Raw genomic sequence first — 25,121 nt, 5'->3', positions numbered from 1 at the left:
ACTGGTGAGCTGTAAGGGCAGCTTCTAAAGCAACGTTGGGTTTTCAGTCATTACTTGGTACACCGGTACTGGGCCATTTTGGAATAAGCACAGCGAGCACAGCATGCCCGTGCACTACTGGGTTGCCACTCAACTCAAACTTTGAGGCCTTGCTCGTACGTGAGGCCTCCGGGACACGAAGGGATCTGCTGGGATCAGAGGAATCATGAGTGTGCTGAAGAGCAGGGCATCGAGCAGGGCGCTGTGGTGCTCTGCTCCCTCGCTGTCCACTCAGGTGCTCTGTCAGGCCCTCACCCTGCAACGGGTGGGAGCGGAGCAGCGATGGCTGGGCCGCCCAGGGCGGTCCCTGTCTGGGGTACAGGGCTGAACTCACCCTTTTCCAAATGATCTGCAATGCTACCCACATCAAATCAAATCTACCCTTGTGCTGGACGATCACCTTTGTGTCTTCTGGCTGAAACAACTAGTGAAATGCCACTACCACACTGTTTTAAAATGCTCAGCTGTTTCTCCTCTGTAACTGCACCCTCCCCCCTTGATATTATTGAACTGCAAGGTATCCTGTTATTAGTTTAGCTCTAATTTGAGCAGTCATTTACTGCAGCATTCTTACGGTGTTTGCATCAGCTTGCTGGTGAATCCCCTGCTGATACATCCTTTGTTCGTTCCCATCGGTGCTTTCTGCCTGGCATTTTCTTCGTGTCAGTGTCCCTCAAGCTTCTAAAAGACAAAACAAAAAGGAAAACACTGTGAGGACCATATTGATTGCTTAGCTTTATTTTGCCAAAGAATTCAAACAAAAGGCAGCTTTCTTCCAAAGGGAACCAAGGGTGCCAGCAGCTTACCTGGAAATGCTTAGTGGCATGACGAGCTTCTTCCCAGTGCTTAACGCATCCAAATTGCAGCTTCTGGAAGTAAATAGAAGAGCTACACAATAATTCATAAATTATCCGCTTAGCATATAGCATGTCCTGTGCCTTTGTTTATTATTATTGTTATTATTATTATTTTTAACCTAAGAGTCTGTATTCTATTCGTAACTTCAAAAATAATTGTACGTTTTCTTTGCTTTCAGTCAAAGAAGTCTGGCAGAGATTACGGAGCTGATCCACACTGCCTTCCTGGTGCATCGTGGCATAGTAAATATCGGCGAGCTCAAGTCCTGCGATGGCCCGCTGAAGGATATGCAGTTTGGGAATAAAATGGCTGTTTTGAGTGGAGATTTTCTTCTAGCAAATGCTTGCACAAGCCTTGCTCAGTTGCAGAATACCAAGGTAAAAAAAATAAAATAACATCTTTTACTGCCAAAGCAAGTAACTATTAGTAAATCTTCCAAAACAGAGGTCCTTTAAACATCAGCTTAGTTATGGTGTGTATGTGTATATGGAGCATCCTTCAAAAATCAGCGTGCCTGTGTTACAGCTGTAGATGGATTGATGGGATGCTGCTGTTGTGAACGTTGACCGCTGTCCTGGAGGATTACTGTGCCGGGGACTTCAGTGCATGTCCTGAAGCAGTGTAGCCATAGATAGTGCTGGCTGAGCGCTTAGCTGGGTGAATTTAAGCTACATGCTGTGGCATCCTTACGACAGGTTGGAGTACAACCCCTCTGACAGACTGCCAGCTGAAAACACATTTGGTTTATTTTGTTCTACCTTGTGTTTTGTGAAAGGCTTGGCTATATCGTAGAGAATTTCTGAGGGAAAAGGTTTCTTTTCTTTGTCTGTACATCACTCTGGTGACTTTTTACCTGTAATAAAATAATTTTGCTAGGCGTTTGGGCATCTGTGAGTGTGGGATTGCCCAATTAACACGGATGTACCAGCTTCCAAAGGGCAGCTGTAACCCAGCTGCTCTGCAAAACTTAACAGGCAACGTTTTCCATGATGAACAAAACGTGTTTGTGTATGATCTTAGAAAGTGAGACATCAAATTCTTCATTTGTGTTTGCCTGATTTGTTCTTAAAACCTGCCATAGTGGGGAGAGATTCCTGGGCATCCCAGTGCAGGCTAGTGTAGCACCAGCATACCTGTGTAGGGCTGGAGAGCTTTGTGCACCAAGAACAGTTCTTTGCAGGGGTGCCTTCACACATTTGGAAATTGATGGCCATATCTTAATGTAAAATAAACATTTATCATGTGCATTATTGTCAATAATCAACATAGTTTTTTAATCCTGAGCTTAATGAGTTTTTAGATTCTCCTGCTAAAGCCCCTCATGATGGTAGCTGAGTATTTCTATGCCGCTTTCTGTCATCAGTGTGACAGTTGCTCTCAAAAGTGGTGTCATTTTTTGTAGCACAGAGCTGAGATTCAGAAGAAATGGAAAATTAGGTGTCAATCTGCTGGAATATTTGGTTAAGACAGGAGAACTGGTAGTAGGTATTAAAAAAGAAAAAAAAAAAGTTTTAAGGAGTGCAAAATTTGAGTTGTGCCATAGTCAAAATGGGTTGTAATTGATTTTAATAATTATTGATCTGTATCCTTTTTTTTTTTGGTACATAATAAAGACTCTCAAGACAAGGCAAAGGATTTAACCCTACATATGTTTTGTTTTGTCTTGTCTCCACTGAAGAGAAAAGTTTGTATAAAATGTAGCACTTATTACTTTGCATTTAGTACATCATTAAGTATTGCAACAGCAATGTATAATCCCTTTGCCAGGAAACAAGCCCACAGTGAAATGAAACACAAGTGCAAAGAAACATTTTTTTTTTTTTTTAAGCAATCGTTATACTGCATGTTGGGAAATTCTGCCAAAACATTTTAGCACTTTTTTTTCATTTTTCTGACATCTAAATACTTTCATAGCTTCTACATACGATAAGTGGGATGCCATTATGGGAACTGATTGACTTGGTGAATTATTCTTTTTCAGATGTCTAACCCTACTAGCAAAGTTAGAAAAATTGAAGTACAAGCTATAGAAATCTCTTGACAGGTGCAATGATTTAAACATACTGTATTTATTCTTTTGTAAATGATGAATTTTCAAATCTGGCATCTGTTTTTCAGCAGTGTGAAATAACTGTGACTTTTTTCCTTCATAATGTTTTGTTTTCTTTGATGTAAAAAAGTAAAAATCACAGTACTGCTTTTTTGCTGGCAGTTATTTGGTAGCTCAACAAATCGGCTAATGAAATGAGCAGTGTTGCACTGTGCATGGTACTGACCACGGCAGACGATAACCTCTAGATAGGCATGCGTTGTATAGATTAGAATTTAAAGTTGCTTTTTTTTTTTTTTTTTAACATTAACTGAAACCATTGCTAGCAAGATAATTTTATTGTGCTGATAAACTCTTGTCTAAGCTTGTGTATGATGCATTTATCTCTGTGCTTCTCTCGGGGCTGACAATTAGATGTGAAATTCTGTAGTCGTAATGAAATGCAGAGCTATTTTATAATTGCCAAGGGTAAAATTAGCAAAGTCAATTATTTTCCCTTAGGCTTTTCCCTGTAGATATTAAAAGGCTGCAAGGTAATTGCCTTAGGTAACACTTTGATTTTTAAATAACATTAAATATAGGAATTGTTGTTGTTAATTCGTAGTAATTTTCCTCTTCTTGCTAGTGCTGTGGAGTATAACTGTAATGATGTTAGCAACATCCAAGGCTCAGGGTTTGTGTTGGTTTTTGTTGTTGTTGTTTAAATGATGCTCTTAGTTCTCATTCATGCGAAGCAAAAGAAATTTTTTTTGGGGGGAGGGTTGATTTTTTGGGAGGTTGTTTTTTTTTTGGTTAGTTTGTTTTGAATGTGTGTGGCGTAAGGACTCAGGATTTCTTGAAATGTCAATGAGGAAGCCAGAAACAGGACAGCCTCCTGTGAGATGAATGCTGTTGTTGTGCTCTCGTTAAGTCACATGAAATTTGTTGTTTGAACACACATGATAATTTGGAAGAAAGCCTTCTCATTTTCTACTTTGTGAAATTATGAGACTTTAACTATGATTACAAAGTTGGTATTGACTGAGGCTTAAAACGAACTACTGAAGGGCAGATGCAGCTGTATACTGTATTTTTGTGAGTATGGCTAAGTTCTCCCGTTTAATTCAGATGATAAAATCTGTTTTAAATTAACAGTAATTCCTTCAGAAACTTTTACAGCTGGAAAGTCTTACATTAATCAGTTCACATGTATCTCCAATTCTTTTGTACGTTTGTGTTAACTTCTCAATCACCTTATTTAAACTTTCTCTTTTCTTCTCTACTTTGTATTTTTGATGTTGGCTTTTCTTGGCCTGCTAATTACGATGGTAAATTACATTATTACTTGAAGATAAGACGGATATAACCTGATTTCAAAGCTTCATCCTGTAGTAGATAGGGTGTTGCTAATGCATGGATTTTAGGACAGAACTGAGCCCAACGAGGACCTGAGTTGGAGCCAAGGATGTGGGGTTGAAACTGCTAGCAAGATTTTGTTGCACGAAGGTGCTTCTTGGGCTCTGATAGCAAGAAGTATTAGTTCTGTCTCTGATTTCTGCTTATGTTACCTTCACTTCTTGTAACAATTTTGTGGCGTTCAAATGTGAATGCAGCAAAAGTAGCAAGCATTAATTTGTCATTTTCATCATCTGTCAACCAGATATGTGATATGGACATTTTAACACAAGTGATGTGTGATTACTGACCAGGATATTATCAAATAATGTGCTTTTTCAGTGTATATTACAGATGAGTTGGAAGAAACTTGTTGCAGTGTTAAAGCTGGAGCTTCCTAGACCATCTGTATCATTGGTTTCATCTGTATCATATGAAACTACAGAGTATTAACGGTGTAATTGTGACCAGTTTTGGTGCTCATACAGTCTGAAGGCAATGGTACATAAAACTTGAGAAGGATAAAATGATGCATTTTAGTGCAATGTGTTGACCACAGACCCTGTTAAATGCATTGCTTGCTTTCAACTCCATAAACCGATAGCGAGGTGTGTCTCTTAGTAGTAAAAATAAAATACAATGAAATTAAAAACAATTTATCCAAAAGAGAAAGTAAACCCCAAAGAGGAGTTGGGTAAAAACAAGCCTATCTCAAAACACATCGGAATACTGCCAGTAGTGTTCTCCGTAGTTCCTCCTGAAATTTTTGGAATGCTGCTCTTCTTCCTGCCATAATTCAATGAGCTCTTGTTGGAATGATTGAACTGCACTGAGGCACTTCGAGTCTGCAGCCTGAAAGCTTGGAATTGAATTCAAGAATCTTGTCTGTCAGTGCAGAGCTCCGCCAGAAGACCGCATTATAAAGCATTGTTTTATTAAGCATTATTTGTTTATAAATAAACAGTAGCACAGATGTAGTACTTATAGAGTGGATGCATTTCCTTATGTTAAGTTTTTGTGTTCCTAAAGGCATAAATGTGTTGTTTACAAAATAGGCCTCGTGTTAGCATAAATGTTAGCAAGTTATTCATGGAAATCTTCCTATTGCAGCAGTCTGAACGTACTCTTTGCCTCAGAAGAGATCTGCTTGTCATGAACTGTGGCTTCTGCTTATGTAGCATCAGTTGTGGTCCTGTGGAGTTATTCCCAGAGCAATGAAAGTTTCAACGTTTCATTCTTCATGAATATCTCTACTGGAAAGTGTTGTCCGTAAATTTTTGCTGAGTATGTTTATGTGATATTTTAAAATAATAAAACCCACAAATATCCATAATCTGAATTTCCCTTCTGAAATTCAGCAGCTGTATTGATCAGAGCAGAATGGAGAAAATCGAGGAGAAGGGGTGAGAACCAAAAGTAGTGCATTTGCCCCCAGTTAGCGTTAATACAGAAGACTGAAGTTTGTGATAAAACGTCACATATATATATATATATATATATATATTTTTTTTTTTAAACTCTCCTTGTCTGCTCACTTTATCTACTCCTTTTTCTTCCCAATACAACATGCCACTGGAGATGGGTACCTTCAGAATTACCAGCTCACAAAGCAACTAGGTGACACCAAAGCATGGATTTGGTAAGAAATGTAGATCAGATTGCATTAAGAGACCCAGGTTGTAAAGTCTGATAAAAAAAGATGAGTTCTTGAGAGGAAGAAAAAGGAAAACAAGCTTCAAAATTTGAGAATAGGGTAAAGAGCTTTCCTGAAGTAAGGTATTGTGTCTGTCTTATTGTACCTTCTTCTGAGGCACTGTTTGATGGCAACATACTTGGTTCGATAGGGAGTAAGCCAGCTTCTCTATTGCTGAGTGTTTTTATTCAATGTAGTATTTTGGAGATCCAAAGAGGCTTGTCTCAAAGGCAGACACTACAGAAATTTACAAAATTACAGATTTACAACCCTAAGAAAGCAGTTCTGTGTCTTAAAACATCTCAATATTAGCATCCAGCTTAGCATGCGTTTCACTGGAGAATGCAAAGACGTTTTCAGTACCAAGAAATGCAGTTATTGTAAGTCAACTACGAAACTGTTAGTTGTCTTAACATTTGTAGAGTGCACCAAAATCTACCAATTTTCCTCCATTTCTGAGAGGCAAATTTGGAGTTTAAGTTGAAGTAAAACAAAAATAGATTGTCATACAAACTTCGTGTCCATTCACTGGGCATATATTCTTTCTTTCTGCCCAATATACCCGAAGACTAGTTTTTTAATAATATTTCCATAGGAAAGTTTTGTTGACAGTGGTGTGAAGTTCTTTTGGTAGTGAAAAGGCACTCTTTATAGTAGCTGATGAAAGTATTTCAGCACTTATGGAAAAAAAAAAAGTATGTTAACAGACAAAAGATCAATATTGATTAGAATTGGTACTCGGTAGTCTACTTTATCCCATGCTACTGCCTCAAAACTTTTGTCTAGGATTTCTACTATCATTAGATGTAACAGCTCTCATGATGATGATGATAAAATTGTAGAGTGATGCTAGTGAATCTCCTAATTAGTTCTTTGTGCAGTCCCCGTGGCCCTGTTGTGTGCCCGTTTCAGTGGAACAGTTCCTTAGCAAGTGCATCATTTGCCTTTGTTTTCAAGAAGTAAATTTATAGCTCCTAAAATAACCTGTGAGTAAATGAAGCACACCATTTTCTGAATCTTTTACATTCCTTTTTGTTTCATTTTTGCTATCTGGAGCTGGTAATATAACTAAATACTTGTAGAATTTCATTACCTTAATGGCTGTATTTATATGTTTGAAAAGTAATCTTTTGGAGAAGTTAGAGGATTACGTGACACAGCTTATTAATTTATTAATTTTTAGAATTTCATTTAAATGAGAATTAATCTGTAATTGCAGTAATAGGTTAGAAACCGTCTCCTTTTTAATGATCTGTAAAAGAGTTCTGTTGTGTTGCAGCGAACGCTGGCTTGGGGATTACAACTGCATGGCTTGGTTTTGGTTCCTAATCAGTGCATTCCACACACCGGTCTGTTTTTTTTTTTTTAATTTTTATTTTTTTTTTACCTTAGTAATGTTTTGCACCTGAACTGATTTTTAAAGCTAATATATATGTTAAACTTTCCCGGAGCTAGATTCCGTTGGAGTTAGTATTGGTCCAATAAAATACACCTGAATTGAAAGTTTATTTTTCTGTAGTTTTTGGCCACAGCACTGCTGGAAAACGTTATGTTTGGACTTCAGTCTGTTTTCTGTCCTCCCACTTCTGCGTGAAAATGTATATTTAAAAAAAAAAAAGAGAGAGAGAGAGAGATTTCTACTGCTTTCCTTATTGTCAGATATGACTTATAACCAGTGTCTTACAGCAGAATGACCGCCGTATGGCTGAGATTGAGACCAGTATCAAAGTACGTAGTCAGTAGATACCACTGTGAATCATCAAGTCTAAGATTGAAGCTCTTTCCTAAAAATACACTGCAAGGGTTCCCTCCTCCCAGGTGCAGAATCTGGCACTTGCTCTTGTTAAACTTCATGTGGTTGGTGATTGCCCAGCCTTCTAGTTTGTCAAAATCTCTCTGCAAGGCCTCTCTGCCCTCAAGGGATTCAACAGCTCCCCCTAATTTAGTATCATCTGCAAACTTACTTAGTATGCATTCAAGTCTTGTATCCAAATCGTTTATAAAAATGTTGAAGAGAACTGGCACCAAAATAGTATTATCACTGTTCAGGTTTCTCAAAGCATGGGTGTTCACTACAGCTCTTTTTTTTCCTCAGCAATGAATGATCATCGTGGGGGAGTTCATTGCTAAAAAGCTTCAGCTCTTGTACAAATAAAGAAATGAAAGTAGATTTTCATAACATTGCGGAAGGTGGTATCCTCAGTGAGTGATATTTGCATACCAACTTCATTCGTTTTGTACCTCCAGCAGAGGAAGATCACAACTTCTGTTTTCTTGGCTTTATTTAAAGACTGTTTCTTAAACATAATAGGAGAGTACGTGGTAGGATACAAAGCAATCAAATCTGTTTGTAGTGAAAACTGTCTTGCCAATCTTACCTCAAATGGCCTTTTTTGAGTGAGGACTTAATACTTACTGACACTTGTCCTTGGTTGGATGGGATCTTAGGGCATCTTTGGTTCTAGCGGTGAACTTTCATGGTTTTTTTTGACAAGATAGTTAGTAAATGCTTATGCAGAACTGAAACTGACAGTATGGAGTAGTCTTTCCACCTGAAGTGCAACTTCCGTAAATAATACGCTCTTATAAAGTGAAAATATATTTTTGTGATGATTCAGTTGCAATTAAAAACTGTTTGCCATGCAGATAATAATCTAAAATTTGGATGCCCTTTCTTAGTCTCCCAAGAACTTAGCTACCCATAGAAGAAAAATCTCTTCCTGTGGCATACACTAAAATTAACCCTTCCCTAAGAGAGTATTTGGCATCTGCTTTGTAGAGTTGATTTTTTGTTTTTAAGGAGAAAAGTCTTACTGTTACCATTGTTGTATGTATGCAAAAGCCACTGTGGTCCTCCTCAGGCAGCTGCTGCCACCACAGGGTGGTTGAGGTTGGAAGGGACCCTCTGGAGGTCATCCAGACCAAACCCCCTGTTCAGGCAGAGTTACCTAGAGCATGCTGCCCAGAACCACGTCCAGGTGGGTTTTGGATGTCTCCAGATGGAGACTTCACAGCCCCTTTGGGCAACCTCTTCCAGCGTTTGACTGCCCTCACAGTAAAATGTTTCCATGTGTCCAGATGGAATTTCACGTGTTTTAGGTTGTGCCCATTGCCTCATCCTGTCAGTGGGCACTGCTGAGAAGAATTTGGCTCCCTCTTCGTGGTTCCCTTCCAGCAGGTGTTTTTATACAGCGTACTACTAGGAAAGATTAAAATGTGTGTCCTTTAAGTAGTGTGATAGCTTATGTATCCTCCCCTCTTTTTGCACTGCAATAAAATTAGTCTAAAACAAATTTTCCTAGGGTCAAATTTTCAGTTATAGTGTCTTTACATCTGTAGTGGCTTCATTGCAATAACGTAGTAATGTACATAATATGATTGCAATTTTGTAGATGAATTGTATTTTTACATGAAATGCCCCTGTTGGCTAGCAATATGGATTGACTGGGACTGCTGGTTAATAATAGCATTTTGAAATTCAGCACCATTTCATTTTGGGTCTAGATTGCTGCTCCTGCTACATCAGAACAGGCTGTTGATTTGCTAGTTTAACAAACATCTGCAGCTTGCTTTAGTTGATCCCATCTGTCAGATGCTAAACGATATTACTTCTGATTCACGTTTATTCAGACACAGTCTATGCAAAATAGTTGATGCCACTTGCAGCTAATCATTTCTGTCAACTCAAAGCCGATCGGATTTTTTTTTTTTTCTTTACTCAGTTTAATCCACAATTCATTTGTGAACACAGCCCAGTTTAATGGTTGTCTGCACCAGCATGACTGGAAAGCATTTTACAGCCATGCTCTCTTGCATCATTTATTGATGAGGAGGGTTTTATAGCTACAGCGCCCTGTAGTCACAGTACCTTCTTTGTTCACTGTTTCATACGTAAGACATGCAATGAAATAGTTACCCCCTCCAAAAAGGTCAAGTTGAAGAAATCACACGCTCTCTAACATGCATCACTCATCAATAGCTGGCTGAGTGTTTCAGTGCAAAGACCTGCTGCGTTGGATTTGCAAAGATATTAATATACTGTCTCAGAAACCATGTGGAGGTAGGGAAGGGATAACAATATTTCTTCTGTTGGATTTGTTATCATTAAGGAAAATGACTGAATTACGCACTAAAAGTCTTTGTAGTAGTGTGAACCTCTTCCAAGGACTCCAAATCCTTGAGAAAGGCTAGCCTTAAGCCAGTGCATATAAAAATACTAACACTGTTCAAATTGATACTCAAAATCATCAAATTAATGATTTTTTTTTGGTTGGTTGGTTGGTTTGCTGTTTTTTTGTTATGGCCAGGGAAGTACCTTTTTATCAAGTTGTGGGCTCGGGGAATGTTTACGTTGTTTACATTACTTGTGTTTGGCTGCCTTCATCATTTCATAGAGTGAAAAAAACTACAAATTTGTTTTCCAAGAGCATTTAAAGCTTGCTAGAAAGTAAATCACCATGAGGAGTTCTGTTCTTTGCATTAACTAAGAGAGGGACAGATTTAGAAAACAAAAATCGCTCCCCCCCCCCCCCCAAAAAAAAAAAAAAAGCAAATAACAAAAAACAAAAACAAACAAAAACCACACAAAAACACCTCAGGATTGTTTTAAATATTAAATCCAATAGACTACAGTAACATAAAATAAAGATTCTGCTAGCTGGCACACTTATTTATGTGTATGACTAACAATATTTCAGGAGATTACCAGGAAAGAAAATTAAATTCCAGTATTCTTGGCATTCCTTAGTTTTTGTTCTCTTTTATAGATACTATTAAACAATCAAAATCCAATTTCAGCTGTTTACTGAGTTTCATTTGTAGCTTCTTAGAGTTACAATGTGTCTATGACAAGTTCAGGATTTGATTTTAAGAACTTTTAATTGAATTTTTCTGTGTGGAATATTTCTAAAAACTAACAGTTTGGAGAGGAAAAAACACTGTCAAATGTAAGGTGAAGGAACTTTTATGTTTATATTTAATGTTTCTTAACTGTCTAATTTTCTTATTTACTAGTATGGTGAAATCTTGCTACGTTTTCAGGTCTGTGCACCAGCAACAAGGGATAGGGTCTGTCACAGCAGATGTCTGAGGCAAGAAATCATTTCAAGATCAGCAGTGCAGAGACAGACTAAGAAAGAAGAGAATTACTTGTGGCTCATCTTGAAAGGAATTTAGCAAAGCCAAGGAAGTTTGTTAAATAGAAAGCAGGAATAATGAGGAGCAAAGACACATCTATTGTTGTGCTCTTCCTATTGCGTTTCCTGTCTCCCCACAAAAGCTTAATCCTTTCCCTGACATTCCCCTTGAAAATATCCACTTGAGTCTCAAGAGACACCATACTACTTCTCCTAAGTAGAGCGGTCTGTGTAATCGATTCCAGTTCAGCTGCTGAATTTTAAAAAGAATAAAAACAAAAACAAAGCACGCATTGAATGGAACTCTAATTCCTTTTCTAAACTAGAATGAAAAATATATTTTCAGTGTTATGTTGCAGCGAACTTAAAAATAATTATAATTAAAAAATTTTGAAGAGAACTGCCTGAATTTCTCAGTGATGCCTTTCCTACATCCAGTGTGTTCAGAACTCCAGTGAAGGATGATTGTGGCCCAGGATGCCTTTTTTTTTTTTTTTTTTTATTATGCTTGAAGGATTTTGAGTCTCATCTTCTAACTTCTGAAGAAAGTGTTCTTGTCCTACCAAAATGTCTTATATTCTTTGATTTCCCTGCAGTCATACTAGTTTTTTTAATTTCACTTGAATTACAATACATGGCTGTTTTTTTATAGACGGAGCTGGATTTCCCTGGTTGGTAAACTGCAAGCAAGAGCCAGGCTGCTTCACATGTGGCAATGAATGCTTTGCGCTTTTCTAGCCTATTTTGTATACAGAATAATTTGAGAATTGTGAATCCTGAACTACTTTATAGGTTTGATCTTGAGTGACCAATCTAAAAGGTTTATTCTTAGTTCAGGAAAGGGAGGGAGAAAATTCAATGTGTAGCTGTTCGACTGTCCCAAGTATTTTTCTGAACCACTAAGAAAATAACAACCACTTTATATTTTTTCAATTAACATTTCAGAATTCTGAGATTGAGAAACTGGACTCAAAGTAGGTTTAAAGAACCTTGAAGGACTACAGCTGTCCATTTTTGATAAATAAATTACCATGCCAGAAAAGGGCAAAATAAGTTTCACTGAACCTATGTTCATCAAACCTGCAGAGCTCTTCTGTCATTGAAACATAGTGCAGATTTTGAGCCTATTTCATATTTGCATCAGCCAAAGAAGTTAAAACATGAGCTCTGCCTTGCTGTGTAATCAGGCATCACATGCTTGTGTCCAGAATTTACCTAATGTCATATATTTCATCTGTCTAGATAAAAGGGTATATATCAACTTTAGCAGTACGTCTCTTTTCCCTGGGAATTGGTAGCCTTCCCCCCTTTTCAAAACAAGGGAGATCACATCTCTGCAAAATGGGTTGAAGTAATACCCCCTTAGAAGAAAAAAGCCCTGACAGAAGATGTGTTTAAAGGGTGTGGAATGATCTGCATGGGCTTCACCTTGCTGCCAGCAAGGCCCAGGCCAACCCCTGGGCTGCTCCTAGGCCTCCTGGCACTTCTGGTGCCAGGGGAAGATGCTGATGCAGAGTGGAAAACAAAAAAATAGAGTGGAAATCTGTTTTCTATCAATACAAAGCTACTCCTGGTCGTCCCTAGTACCTAAAAGGGACCAAAATCAAAAATGTGTAGAGGAGTGAAAAATTGTGGGGTGAGAGATTGAGTAGGCTGCCTCTGGTCTCCTGAGATCCTGCTGCTTTGAAGCACTAGCTTTGGGAGTTCCTTCTTCTCTTTCCCAGTCTTTGAACTTGTTCAAAATGGAGCTCAACCTTCAAATGAGATCAGAGGGAAAGCAGTTTGGAGCATGTAATTTTCATCTGTCTTTACTGATCTTCAAACTTGCTTCTCAGAAATGTCAGTGAGTGGAGCAGAGCACTGGTCAGACAAAGGCATGACGAGAAGAGAAATGTCCTGGACATGTCTGTTTTCTTCTCTTCCGTTGTCATGCTGCTTGGCTTTGGGAAAAATCAATTCCCTGTTGCTTGTTTTCCCTTACAGAAAACAGGAGGAAATAAATTTTACAGTGGATGTTGATTGCTTTCAAATTTTGTGATGAAAAGTGTTGCAGAAGAGCTAGTCAGTGTATCATTGACTGCATGGTTACTGCTGAAATGGTAATAATCTTTCTTCCTCTGTGTCAGTTTGGGACACAGAGGAAAAATACCTGGTTTCCTCATTTTTCATAGCTGTCCTCAGCACCCAGGACCCCAGGCCACTGATGTCATGTAGCAGATGCTAGATCAGATAATACATCAAATTAAGGGGTGATGAAGTACCAGAGCCTCATGCAAGCATCCCACAGTGCTCGTGAAACTGGAATTTCAGTCCTGTTAATGATCTGTATGGCCTTGCATTTACCTTAGAAAAATAATTTTGGAGAGAGAGAGAGAAAGAAAGATTTGGAAAGAAGAGAGGTAATGCTAATATTAAATTTACGCTAACATTTAGTGCTCAATACGTTGCTGAAGGCCTAATGGTGTGTATTATATGGATTCTTCAAAGTAGTGGATGTGTAATTCTCTGAAGATGTTTTATAAACTATGAGAGGAAAAGGTACAATTGTTCACAAATGTTTTCACTGAGATTGTTTTAAAGTCAGTTAAGATTGCCTTTGAGAGTAGGGTTGCACTAAAAAGAGAGAGGAGAGATGGAAAAAAGAAACCCCAAAACAGGGTCCTGCTCAGTCTAGAGTTTCAGGAGAGAGAGGAAAAGGTCTAGTTATCCAGAGCCAGATGCATTGTTAAAAGTTCATACTATCACTTTGACATTTAGAGTAGGACTCAGTGTCTTTGTAAATTCCTCTTCGTATTACCAGTGTAGGTCTCTGAGCTCAGACTGTTTCACAAACCATAACATTTTTTAGTGAGTGATTGATCTGTATTATGTGTCCTAGCCATCAGAAGAATCTTGGGATGTTGCTTGTATAAACTGTAATACAATCTGATCCTGGGCATTTAGTTACAGACTTTCATAGACCTATTGGCGATACTCAATCCTCCTGGATTTGGGAATAGGGCTTATCTGATACCTTTAAAAAAAAAAAGAAAGAAAGAAAGGAAAAGAAAAAAACAACCCTAATTTTCTCTGTTACCCACTTAAATAACTCAACACATCTGGTAACACTGTAGGATCATTGTCCTTTCAGTTCCTCTGCAGATCATATTGCTACAATATTTCTTAGGTATCTAGTTTCCTAAAGGGCAATGTGATTTTTTTTAGGCTGTTTTTATAGGTCTTGCAAATTAACCCATATGCATTGCAAGAAAAAACATGACTTTTAATCAGCAGCATTTCTAAAGTTAGCGCTTGCTCTGTGTGTATGAATATGTATATGAACTAGTGTTCGAAAAAAAAACACAACACAACACAGTCTTTCTGGTAGTACTCAAAACTAGCATACAAATGTGCTTTTATTATCAAATAAAGTCTGCCTAAATGTTAAAACATCTTTCTGTTAGGGGTTTTATCATTTGGCTTCTTGTCTTCAGTTACAAGAATGATAAAAATTGAAATTAAATCTTTTAATTCAATAAGAACTGGGCTGAATTTAGGAAACAAAAAGGGGAATCAGATATAGAATCATATGCATGGGAAATCAAGCATTCAAGAAATTAAAACTTTGCGAGCAACTACGGGGGTAGCCTTAAGGTGTGCTTATTTGAAATGCCTGCATTTAATTTTACAGTAAATCTGTGTATTTTGTTCCAATTAAGACAGTTCATGTGCATGACTCTAAATTGTACAGTAGTTCCAGGGAGACCAGGGAATGCTTGTTTTACATTCTGGATCAAGTTCAGATTTTTAGGCTTCACTTGAATAAAATAAAAAGTCTGAACCCTGAAGATAATACAGATTGATAAATCTGATTTAAACATTCCCGTGTTGCAGGCTTCCAGTGTATGTGGTACAGCTGAGCCTCGGGCCATGTACTAAATACATCCACAGAGCATTCCCAGGACACCCGAATACCAAATGATCACATTTGAAAGGTTACCTTTCTATGGATTCTGACTTTTCTGTATTAGCCATGAAGATTAGAATTTTAACAGCTCCCAATGAGAGGTATTGTGAAGTATTTGCTTGGCAGGGGAAAAAAACAAAACAAAAGAAAGCCCAGATGAGGTACTGTCTCTTATTCATGAGCTGGGATTTATTAGTTCTGTGAATGTCCTTGTGAGAATACACTCCATAGTTCACACGTAATATAAATTAAAATTTTGTTTTTAACCTTAAAAGTTTGATAGAAGAATTACTGTAGCAGAGGTTTTAGTAGGGGGACAGGATCACACTTGTGCAGAATATATCCTCATAAATCCTACAGTCCTTCATATCTAGCTTTCTGCAAGGCAAGTTGTGAACTATTTATCTCTCTGGAAATCTGGCAGTAGCTTTGTTTAATAATCATCAAATTTACTAATAAAGATGTAAGTTGTCTTTTCTTCTTCATTTCCTTTTACAGGTTGTGGAACTCATATCAAGTGCTATTGGTGACTTAGTTCAAGGTATATACTATGAAAACTCAAAATCATCTGAGGTAAGAATTTCAGTAGTTTTACATACCCAGCAAGTTTGGTTATATTAATGTGTGATTGTAGAAAATGTGGTGATTTTCTCATCCCTTTTAAGAGGAAGAGAATTAACTGTAGTCCTCGTGAGTTGTAGCAGTAATGCTATTATGACACCTGTGAACTCTGGACATTTCTAGAAATGCTCAAAGAGAGACTAGTTTGTTTCCATGAGAGCTTAATAAAATAGTGTCAGGTGTCGTTACCAGAAGCTGTAAATATGTCTTACTGTGGGTTTTCTAAACACTTGCAGAGACTTCTAGTCAGGGTTCGGTTAGAGGAATGTATTATGATGTCAACATCATTAATATGTGAACGTTAAATCTCTCATTTCCAAGCTATAATTGCCCAAAGATTTGTACAAAATGCTTCATCCCATGTTTACATGAGGTCTGTTCTTCTTTAGTCTTTACCTTTTGATAGCTTAAACATCAATTTTGCTCTGAGGATGTAGGAACATACTGCACTCTTCTCCACTGAAAATCATGTGCGTGTACTACAGAGTCCGGGTGGGCAAAGACAGTGGCTGTCAATGTTTCACAACGAAGAATTATGTATTTCTTCAAGAGCAATTAATGGATGTACTGTGTTATTGATTTAATTTTTGGTGTGGCAAAAGCTGTAATAGATATTGATCAAATTGTATGCAGGTATTTTTTAGTAGAATGTTTAAGGAAATCTTTAGAGTTACTTTTTGAAGTAATATTGCTTGGGCAGGATGTTGAAGCAAAACTGAGTTTCATTTTTTATGACTGTATCTTAATGTGTCCAAAAAATTGACAATTTAGAGTTCTCATAACCTCTGCAGGTCTTAAAATAGCAAGTTTTCACAGTGTAGCAATGATCAGCAGTGTATGTGAATATGTATCTTAAAATACACTGAGGTGGGTTTTATTTCTAGTGATGCTTCCTCATGTGCCTAGTTTGCCTCAGAGACCTGTATCTTAATGTTCAGTATGTGAGATGGCTTGGAGAGTGCAAAAGTTATGAATACACTTGTATTTGCTGTGTATGTAGCTTGCAGCTCTGTTTTACTATTGCCGTGTTGCAGTATGAATCATAGAATCATAGAATATCCTGAGTTGGAAGGGACTCACAAGGATCATCAAGTCCAACTCCTGGCTAGACCAACAGGTCTAAAAATTCAAAAACACGTCCAAAAATTCAGGCCATGTGACTAAGAGCACAGTCCAAACGCTTCTTAAACTACAGCAGGCTTGGTGCCATGTCTACGTCCCTGGGGACTGCTCCAGTGTGCAACAACCTTCTCAGCGAAGAACCTCTTCCTGATGTCCAGCCTGAACCTCCCCTGCCACAGTTTGACACCATTCCCTCAGGTCCTGTCACCGGTCACTAAAGAGAAGAGATCAGTGCCTGCCCCTCCACTCCCCCTCGTGAGGGAGCTGTAGACCATGATGAGGTCTCCCCTCAGCCTCCTCTTCTCCAGGCTGGACAGGCCAAGTGATCTCAGCCGCTCCTCATACGTCTTACATGCATATGTCTTACACATATGCAGCAAGATAAATTAAGAACTCAGTCGAAGCTCTCATCACATGCGTTAGAGCCACAGTAGATATCTGCATTGATGGCTGTACACCTGCCAGAACCACAGTGGGCAAGAAGAGCATCAGGCCGTGGATGTACCACCAGCTTAGCCACGTCTGGGCCATGAAGAGTGTTACTGAAAACAAAGGCATATTACTTCAGCCAACCTTGCTTCAGCGTATCCATCTTCTTTTGGTTGGAATCAGTTAGGTAGGGAGCAGTCACGTTGGTCAGCTGAGCTCTTTCCTCTGATGAGGTGAAGACTTGTAGCAGGAGAGCAGCGATGGCACTTTTGGGAGATAGATGGGGCCGTGGGCTGGCCAGGCAAGCGGGCTACAGGCAGGGGATGCTCTTGAGCACTTTGCAGTGCTCCTGCACCTCCCGTGTTTAATCCAAGAATATAAGCGGAATGTCAGTCTTTGGTGGTGCTCACAGGACTGTGCTTGTGGCTAAATGGTAAAATATCTTTGAAGTTTTTGCAAAGGATGTTTAAAATTGTATTTTCTGTATTCAAACAGGCTTCTAAATGCAACTGAACTCCAGATACATCTGATTTAGGAAATAGCAACTGCTTGTTTCTGGGTAGAAGTAAAACTCTAGTAGTTCACCTGAGCACTGAGACTGTATTTTATTTTAACAACGGGCCCTGTATAAATGAGAAATGGTGGAGACTCTTTTGGGCTCTTGCCATTGCTGAAGGTTTTAGTCTTCTTTTTCTTCATTTGGCAAAGTGCTGAGCTGACGGTCCTGACAGGGAATAATTATATCATCTTAGAGTAGCTAGAAAATAATTATTTTCTATTGCACTACTGAACCACTCCGTGCGTAGATTGTAGGGAAAGTGTGAGATACGTTAAGCACAGCTGCGTGATGTTTGCCCTACCCTGGCCCGCTTACAAATACAAAAGGCTTATTTTGTTTCAGTGACTTTTTCCGTCTAACAAAAGATGAAAGTACAGTACACCCTTCCTAAGAGGAGCCCAGTTAACTCAAAACACAATTAGTGTGATGGCATAGTAGGTACTGAAAATTACATTGACAGTGTCTGAAGTTTAGTCTTTATAATAGGTTATGTGTGGCCTGATGAGACCCAGAACAAACAACTGTGGTGTCTATTTCATTTTATTTTGATCTTGTCCTTTGAGAAATGTAGTTCCATGTTGCATATTAGACGTATCCCTGCTGCTTTCCCCACACTGTTTTGCTGAGGCAGCGTCCCTTTCATGTGCTGAATATCTCTTTAGCAAAGATTGCAAAATGGACTAAGTCAGCTATTAGTCTTATTTGTATCTTCTGTGCCTCTTCCTTCCATCACTAACTGCAATTTGACCAAAACCAAAATCTGAACTACGTTTCCTGGAGGTAAGACAAATGCTTTAATTTACTCTGCAGCTAAGTCTCAAATGTCAAGCTTGCTTTCCTTTTAGCAGCAGGGCATAGGGATGTTATAATGGCATTTTCTTTGCTGGGAATTCTTAAATTTAGAAAAGCAGAAGGATATCTTCTCACCTTTTTTTTTTTTTTCCTTTTTTTTAAGGCAGGAAAGTTGTGCTTCATATGTTAAATATGCCTTTAATACAGTTGTTATCAAGGTTCTGAGTAGCATAAAATAGTATAATTTCTTAATTTCTTGTTTAGCACTGGGTTGTTTGAGGTTTGCTGGATGTGTACCTAGATGATTTTATCTTTTACATTAGACAAAAATAACTCAGCAAAATTCACCTTTCTTTTCTTTTATTCTTTCTTCTATTTTCTTTTATTATTTTATTTCTTTTATTTCACATTTCTTTTATGAGACCCTAAGTTCATGTTTACCCGATAGCTTATTTTCAGTTTGATTCATTTCGATGACTCTGTAAGAAAACTGAAAGGATCCTTTGACCTGACAGGACTGACCTTATTTACTCCTGAAGATGTGTGACGGGTATAATCATTTGACAGCTCTCATTACCACTTCTCTCCCCATAAAACTACACGCAGTCCTACAGCCATCTCCTTGTAGTGTGTTCAGTTCGGTCATTCTTCATCGTGTCTGCATAATGAGTCATTAGATCTGTGGAAAGTGGGGGAGAATAAAGATGAAATATTTAGCTTTTCGTCTGTATTTGCCATGAGAATCCAAGCTATAAAGTGTCGGCTTGGGTTGCGAAGAGAGCCTGAAGGTTAGGGCCACCACTCGTGTTCAAAGTAGCAAAGAGCTGTTGTGGTTTAAGACACTGCATTAGTGGCTTAAGCTAATATTCTGGCATGTAACCTGGAGCAGAAAGGGGCGATGTGATAAATCTTTGCAGCTTTGTGAGCCAAGTCCCGCCTCAGAACCCAAAATTCTGTGAGTAAAGGACAATTCTGGTTCCCATCTGCCTCTCCTACGTCTAGGTCTGATTTGGAAATAAAAATATATGCCTTTAGTGAGCGCAGTGCTGTCTTATCTGGCCCTCAGTTGTGATCACAATATCTATTTTAACAGAAAAAAACATTGCCACTGTGTCTCTGTTTCCTACTTTTAGAAGACTGAAGGCTTCTAAAATGTTTGCTAGCTCACCTTCTCTCTTAATATCCCAGATCACTTAACAAATACCAATGAAGAGCACTTTGAAGTCTCTATCCCTTCACATAAAGGGGAAGAGCAGTATGTGGAAGCTCAAAGCAGCAGGATGGAGAGCAGAACTTGTGTGTTGGCTCCTGGTCGTCACCTGGCAGACCATTCTCTCCGTCTCGAAGCATTACGGGTTTTCACGGCAATCGGCAGCGTTCCTTTTTTTCTCACCTCCAGAGCATTCTGGCTGATGCTAGATGTGCGTTACCAAAACTCATTTTTAGTATCAGAATGAGACTGTTATGTAATGCTATTTCTAACGTGTTCTTCGGATGGCTGGAGGAGCTGCTAGGTATTTTAGAAATTTTCAGTGTAATTGTTTGAAAATTGGGTACAATTCATATGTAGATCAATTAAGGAAAAGACATATTAGTGGCAAGTACTCATTGTACCAAATAGAGAATTAACAGGTATTTGTTTTCAGCTAATAGAATTTTAAATTGAAAATAAATTTACTTTCCTGCAAAGCCATTCTTCGATGTTTGGTCACCAGTCCTGCTCTGAGGAATAATGTTTTGGGATACTGCATATGTTCATCAGCTGGGCTGCTAGGAGTCTGGCTTAACAAATCCATTACTTGTTATAAATTTTACCATAGAAGGTTAATCAATTTAATTTTGAGTAATGTAAATGACCTGGTAGCAGGGCAGCAGTCAGAGCTCTTCTTTAAAAAAGATCTATTTTGCAAGACAAAAGGGAATAATAAAATACAGAATCTGAGTAAAGAGTACCTGCAAAGAGTAGGTAAATGTGTTGGGGAAGAGGGTGGGTAGAAATCATAGCTAGAAACAAGGCCAATGCTATTTGTTTGCTGCTTTTGTTCTTTAAGTGCTAAGCTTTTCCAGAGTGATTTAAAACTAACAGATGTGGATATTTTAATTTATTATGATTTTTCATTTTTTTCTTTTTACTTGACAGTAAAAGGATTAGGTAGTCAGTGGCGTGCTTTATTGACCAATTTGCAGTCTCCCTTCTTCCTCCAAAACCACTGAAAAGATGTATTAACAGACCAGTAAAACACGTCCTGTGATGTTCAGCAAGCAGGAATACATCTGTTTAAAGCTTACAAGAAACACGTGCAAGATGTTTTGCAGAGTCTTGCTATAGAGAGACTCGTATCTGTATTTGGTTTATTTATGTAAAATGGCAATTCTTGAACTATCTAATTTAAAACCTTTAAATGCTAGAACTATTTCAGAGTATTTCTCTGTATTTATGTAGATTCTTTGCCCACGGAAAATTGAACTGAAGTTTGATATGTAAGTGGTTCAGACATTTTCATCATTTCGTGCAACAGCAGATGGCTAAGACAGAGCTGCCATCGTATTAAAATAAAGCTTCCCTTCATACAAACTATATCTGAAGTGAAAAGTCCTTTGACTTCTACTCCTTCCTGTTTTTGCAAATGATTTTATGTGCTTCTTAGATAGAGTTTTCATTCATGTTTTCCTGAATTAAGTTTTCAGCTGAACTGTGTGTAAGCATCTTCTCTGGTGTAACAAATCAAACTGAGTTATTGTAAGTGCCACTCCTGCACTGGGGATGCTTTAACTACTGCTGTAACTACTAAAAGCTGCCCTTCCTGATGGCTATGATAACGTATTTTGCCCCGTGATTTCATTTTCTGAGAGTTCTTGCTGTTTCCTGTTGCTTGGGATGATTGTTTCAGACCGGATTTAAATTATAGTAATAGCTTAACAGAAAAACCTCAACTAGCCAATTTCTTTCTCACAAAGCAGTAACTGACCTTGACATTAATAAAAGTGGGAGCACCCTCAGCTGTTCCTAATTTCCCATTCGCAGTTACTGCTTTGGAAAATTCATTTTTAAAACACTGATTCTTGAAGTTTTCAAATTGTGAGTGATTTGTCAAAACGTGTACGCAAGAAAAGCAAAGCTGCTATTAGACCCTTGAGGACCATTTCAGCTGAGCATAACTCACACGGAAGCAGTGATTGACCAAGGTGGGTTCAAATATTTTCACCATGCTCCCATGCCAGCATTCCCCAAACTGTATCTGGACCTGGGATTGGTTGCTCTCTTTGGGAGATGCTGAGGAATTTGTCTCTTCACCCAGCTTCTGCTACCCCAGCAGGAGAGTTGGTTGGGATCTAGACCCATTTCTTGGGGGCAGAACTTTTTAATGGGGTCAGTCTGTAGGCATTAGTTAATCAAATATCTGAGCACTGTCAGCTACAGCCAGAATTGATTTTGGTGAGTTTAAATGTTTAAAAGGTTTTTACTTGGAGTGAAAGACTCACTAGGAATCTTTTGGGCTAGCTGTCATCTTTATCCTTGGAAATATCCCCTGCTGACCATAATAATAATAATAATAATAATAATAATAATAATAATAATAATAATAATAATAATAATAATAATATAAAAGAGTAAAAAATTGTGTAAAAATAATAAGCATCACCAGTACGTCAGTTTTCTCAGAATCTAGAACTAGTTTCTTTTTTCCCTTAAAGTTTTAAAATAATGTTTAGCTATTTCTTTACCTAACTTGTAAGAATACAGTGTCCTTTTTTGAACAGTGGTATAACAGGAGAGTTATCTTTGGGAAAAAATGGCATTTGGTTTGTTGGAAATTTTTGCTAAAGACAGGTTGTGTCTGCTCCTGCCCTCTCAACAAGCAGAAGCTTTAGAGTTATGTGGTCATAAGACTTTCTGTGATTAAAATCAGCTATATTTTGGTGTGCAAGCTCATATGCTAAAGCAGGTCCATATGGACACAATTCATTTTTAGACCTCGTTTCTTTCTGTACCCACGGATTCACAATACCTATGTTTTTAAGACTAATACTGTATCTTTCAACTTAATACATTATGTCAGGATACCTTTCTAGAGCATTTTTGTCTTGGTTGGATTTAAAACAAGTAATTATAAAAATCACTGCCAATTTCTAGTATCATCCAGCAAATTTTAGTAAATTCTGGTTTTTTTTTAAGAGCAGATTGGTTGTTAAGGAAAAGATTATGTTGCGTCTTCCAAGAGCTCCTGATTTTAAATTTAAAATAAATTGATCTATATCTGAGTGGAAAAAAAAAAAAAAAAAGAAAGAAAAAGCAGCTCAATACATAGGAAACTACTTGAATTAAATGCTCATTTTGACATTTTGCCAGTCATGGGAATTTGCACATGCTCTGGGCTGAGTTAAGATATTAAAACAAAAATACTACAGTAAAACGAAACACGAGGAAAGTTCGGGCTCGACTTTGTAAGTTATCACATGCATAATAGCAAACATGTGGTTTCTCTGCTCTTCCCGTTCCTTGTAGAAGTGAATAGTGTGTCTGAAAGCAACGGGGTTTTGATACAGCCCTGTGTTACTTGGCACTGCAGAATCCTCCTACTTTTTTCCATTAGTCTCAGATTATCCTCTCCCGCGTAACGCAGCACTTCTGGGTGATAGCCATAAGGGAGGAAAATTAGACCTGTGCGGATGGATTCTCTTTCATTGGTTACCAATTTCACGACAGATAATACCTTGTGAGAAAATTATAGGGTCACACAGAATTACTACTTACTCATTTCGAAGTAATTTAATTGACATCACGTTGAAGGAACAGACTTGTTATATTGGAAGATTTTAAATCACTCTTTAAGAAAATGTTTTGGCTAAGTGTATGCTATAAATCTGACTGTACTGAGAAATTACAATTTTTTTAAGATATATATGCTTGAATTTTTTTCTGTAGTTTCTCATTACGGATTTTAGTTTTTTCTAAACAAACCAGTCTGGAATTTTTTTCTCTCTTTTTTTTCCACCTCCTTTCTTTAGAGAATACCTACAGGTGTGACAGTAACGTGGGTATGTGGGAAAGATTTCAAGTCATGTCTAGCTTTAAAGACCCTTTAGTAAAATAGTAAAATGTTGGTCCAATTGGATTAGGGTTTGGGGGAAGAAACCTGGGTTCATGTTAACTAACACATGCTTCCATTTTGTGGAAAGCAATTCAAATTATTTTTTTGGATACGGAGGGTTTTAAGAAGTGTTAAACATCTTTGACATAACAGTCAAGGTGATAAAGTTCACTGGAGGCATCGCTGAGATCTCTGTCAGTCCCTTGGGAAAATTAATACCTGATATTGCTAAAGCAGGGCTATATTTATTTATTTTTAATACTTTCAGTCTTTCCTCATCCTTAATATGGGAGGGAAGAGATATGAATCCTCTGTCACTGCCATTCATCTTTCCAATTAAATTATTTAAGCATTTTTTATTCCTTTTGCAATTCATCTTTTTTCTTAACTGCAAGGAAGAAATTACAGTGACTTCTCAAATGGCATCCCCTGTTTGTTTGGGGTTGCTGGTTCTTGTTTACTGGCAAGGGGCCGAAATGCAGATCTACTTTGCTTTTTTCTTTTCTTTTTTTTCTTTCTTTTCCTTCTTTTTTTTTTTTCCACCCATTACCTCCAGAGCAATCTAATCGACTGTTAATGTTCGAGGTATTGATACAGTCATTAAGAAAAGGATTTATGTGGAATATATTGACAGCCCCACATATTCTGTGGGTTGTTCTTTTTGAGCTGAAAAATAAGAATTTGTTTGCTGGCACGTTTATTCTTTCATTTTATTTTTTTTTTCTCTCCCCATCCCCCAAACGAGTGCCCTTCTCGTTGGCACCTTGACACCCAGAGTTTTGTTACTCCCCGTGTGTGGCGTTACCCTGTGCCACGCTGTTGACTTCCACAAGCTGACACAGTTGCAGTTTTGGTGTTTTCATTTTCACCTTCTTTTCATTTGCAGGAGAACTGTCTTACAGATGACATCGGGATATCTACGTGGAAGGAGCAGGTTTTCCTGTCACATAGTGCCTTGCTGGCAAAGAGCTGCCAGGCTGCAATGGAGCTAGCAAAGCACAGCGCTGAGATTCAGGACATGGCGTTTCAGTATGGAAAGCACATGTCTATGAGTCATAAGGTACACCTTTCTCTTTCATTCTGGGATCTTAAAAATGGAAAGACTGGGAAGATGTGTTGCTCCTGAGCTCTGTTCTGTAATAGCACTATGCTGGAGACCTTTGCCAGTAGGTCAGTGGTGTGGAAAGTTGTGGCTGCTGCCTGGTATGAAAATGATTGCAGAAACTGCTGGTAGGAACAGTGCTTATGAACTGGCACAGTCACACTTCTAGCCATGTGGCTTGTTTCATTCAAGACTCTGTGAAAATCCCCCTGTTAAAGTCTGGGGGAAAGTCCCAGCAGGAGCTACAGAAGGATGCAGGTGTTGGGTTTCAGCTGCCACCATGCAGGGGTTTGTACCTGTGGCTGAAG

General features: G+C 38.2%; 1 protein-coding gene across 2 annotated transcripts in view; it reads left to right on the top strand.

Annotated features, from left to right (window-relative positions):
* Positions 1–25,121, top strand: part of PDSS2 (decaprenyl diphosphate synthase subunit 2) — a 107,927-nt gene that overhangs the window by 63,376 nt on the left and 19,430 nt on the right. For both annotated transcript variants that reach the window (XM_084514558.1, XM_084514557.1), the window contains exons 3-5: positions 1,076–1,274; positions 15,594–15,668; positions 24,598–24,771. In XM_084514558.1, the coding sequence (XP_084370684.1) occupies positions 1,076–1,274; positions 15,594–15,668; positions 24,598–24,771 (448 nt within the window). The remainder of the gene's footprint in view (positions 1–1,075; positions 1,275–15,593; positions 15,669–24,597; positions 24,772–25,121) is intronic.

Source organism: Aythya ferina (assembly GCF_964211825.1).
Source record: "Aythya ferina genome assembly, chromosome: 3".
Lineage (NCBI taxonomy): Eukaryota > Metazoa > Chordata > Aves > Anseriformes > Anatidae > Aythya > Aythya ferina.
Note: the sequence above shows the minus strand (reverse complement) of the source record. Positions and strands in the feature narration are given on the sequence as shown.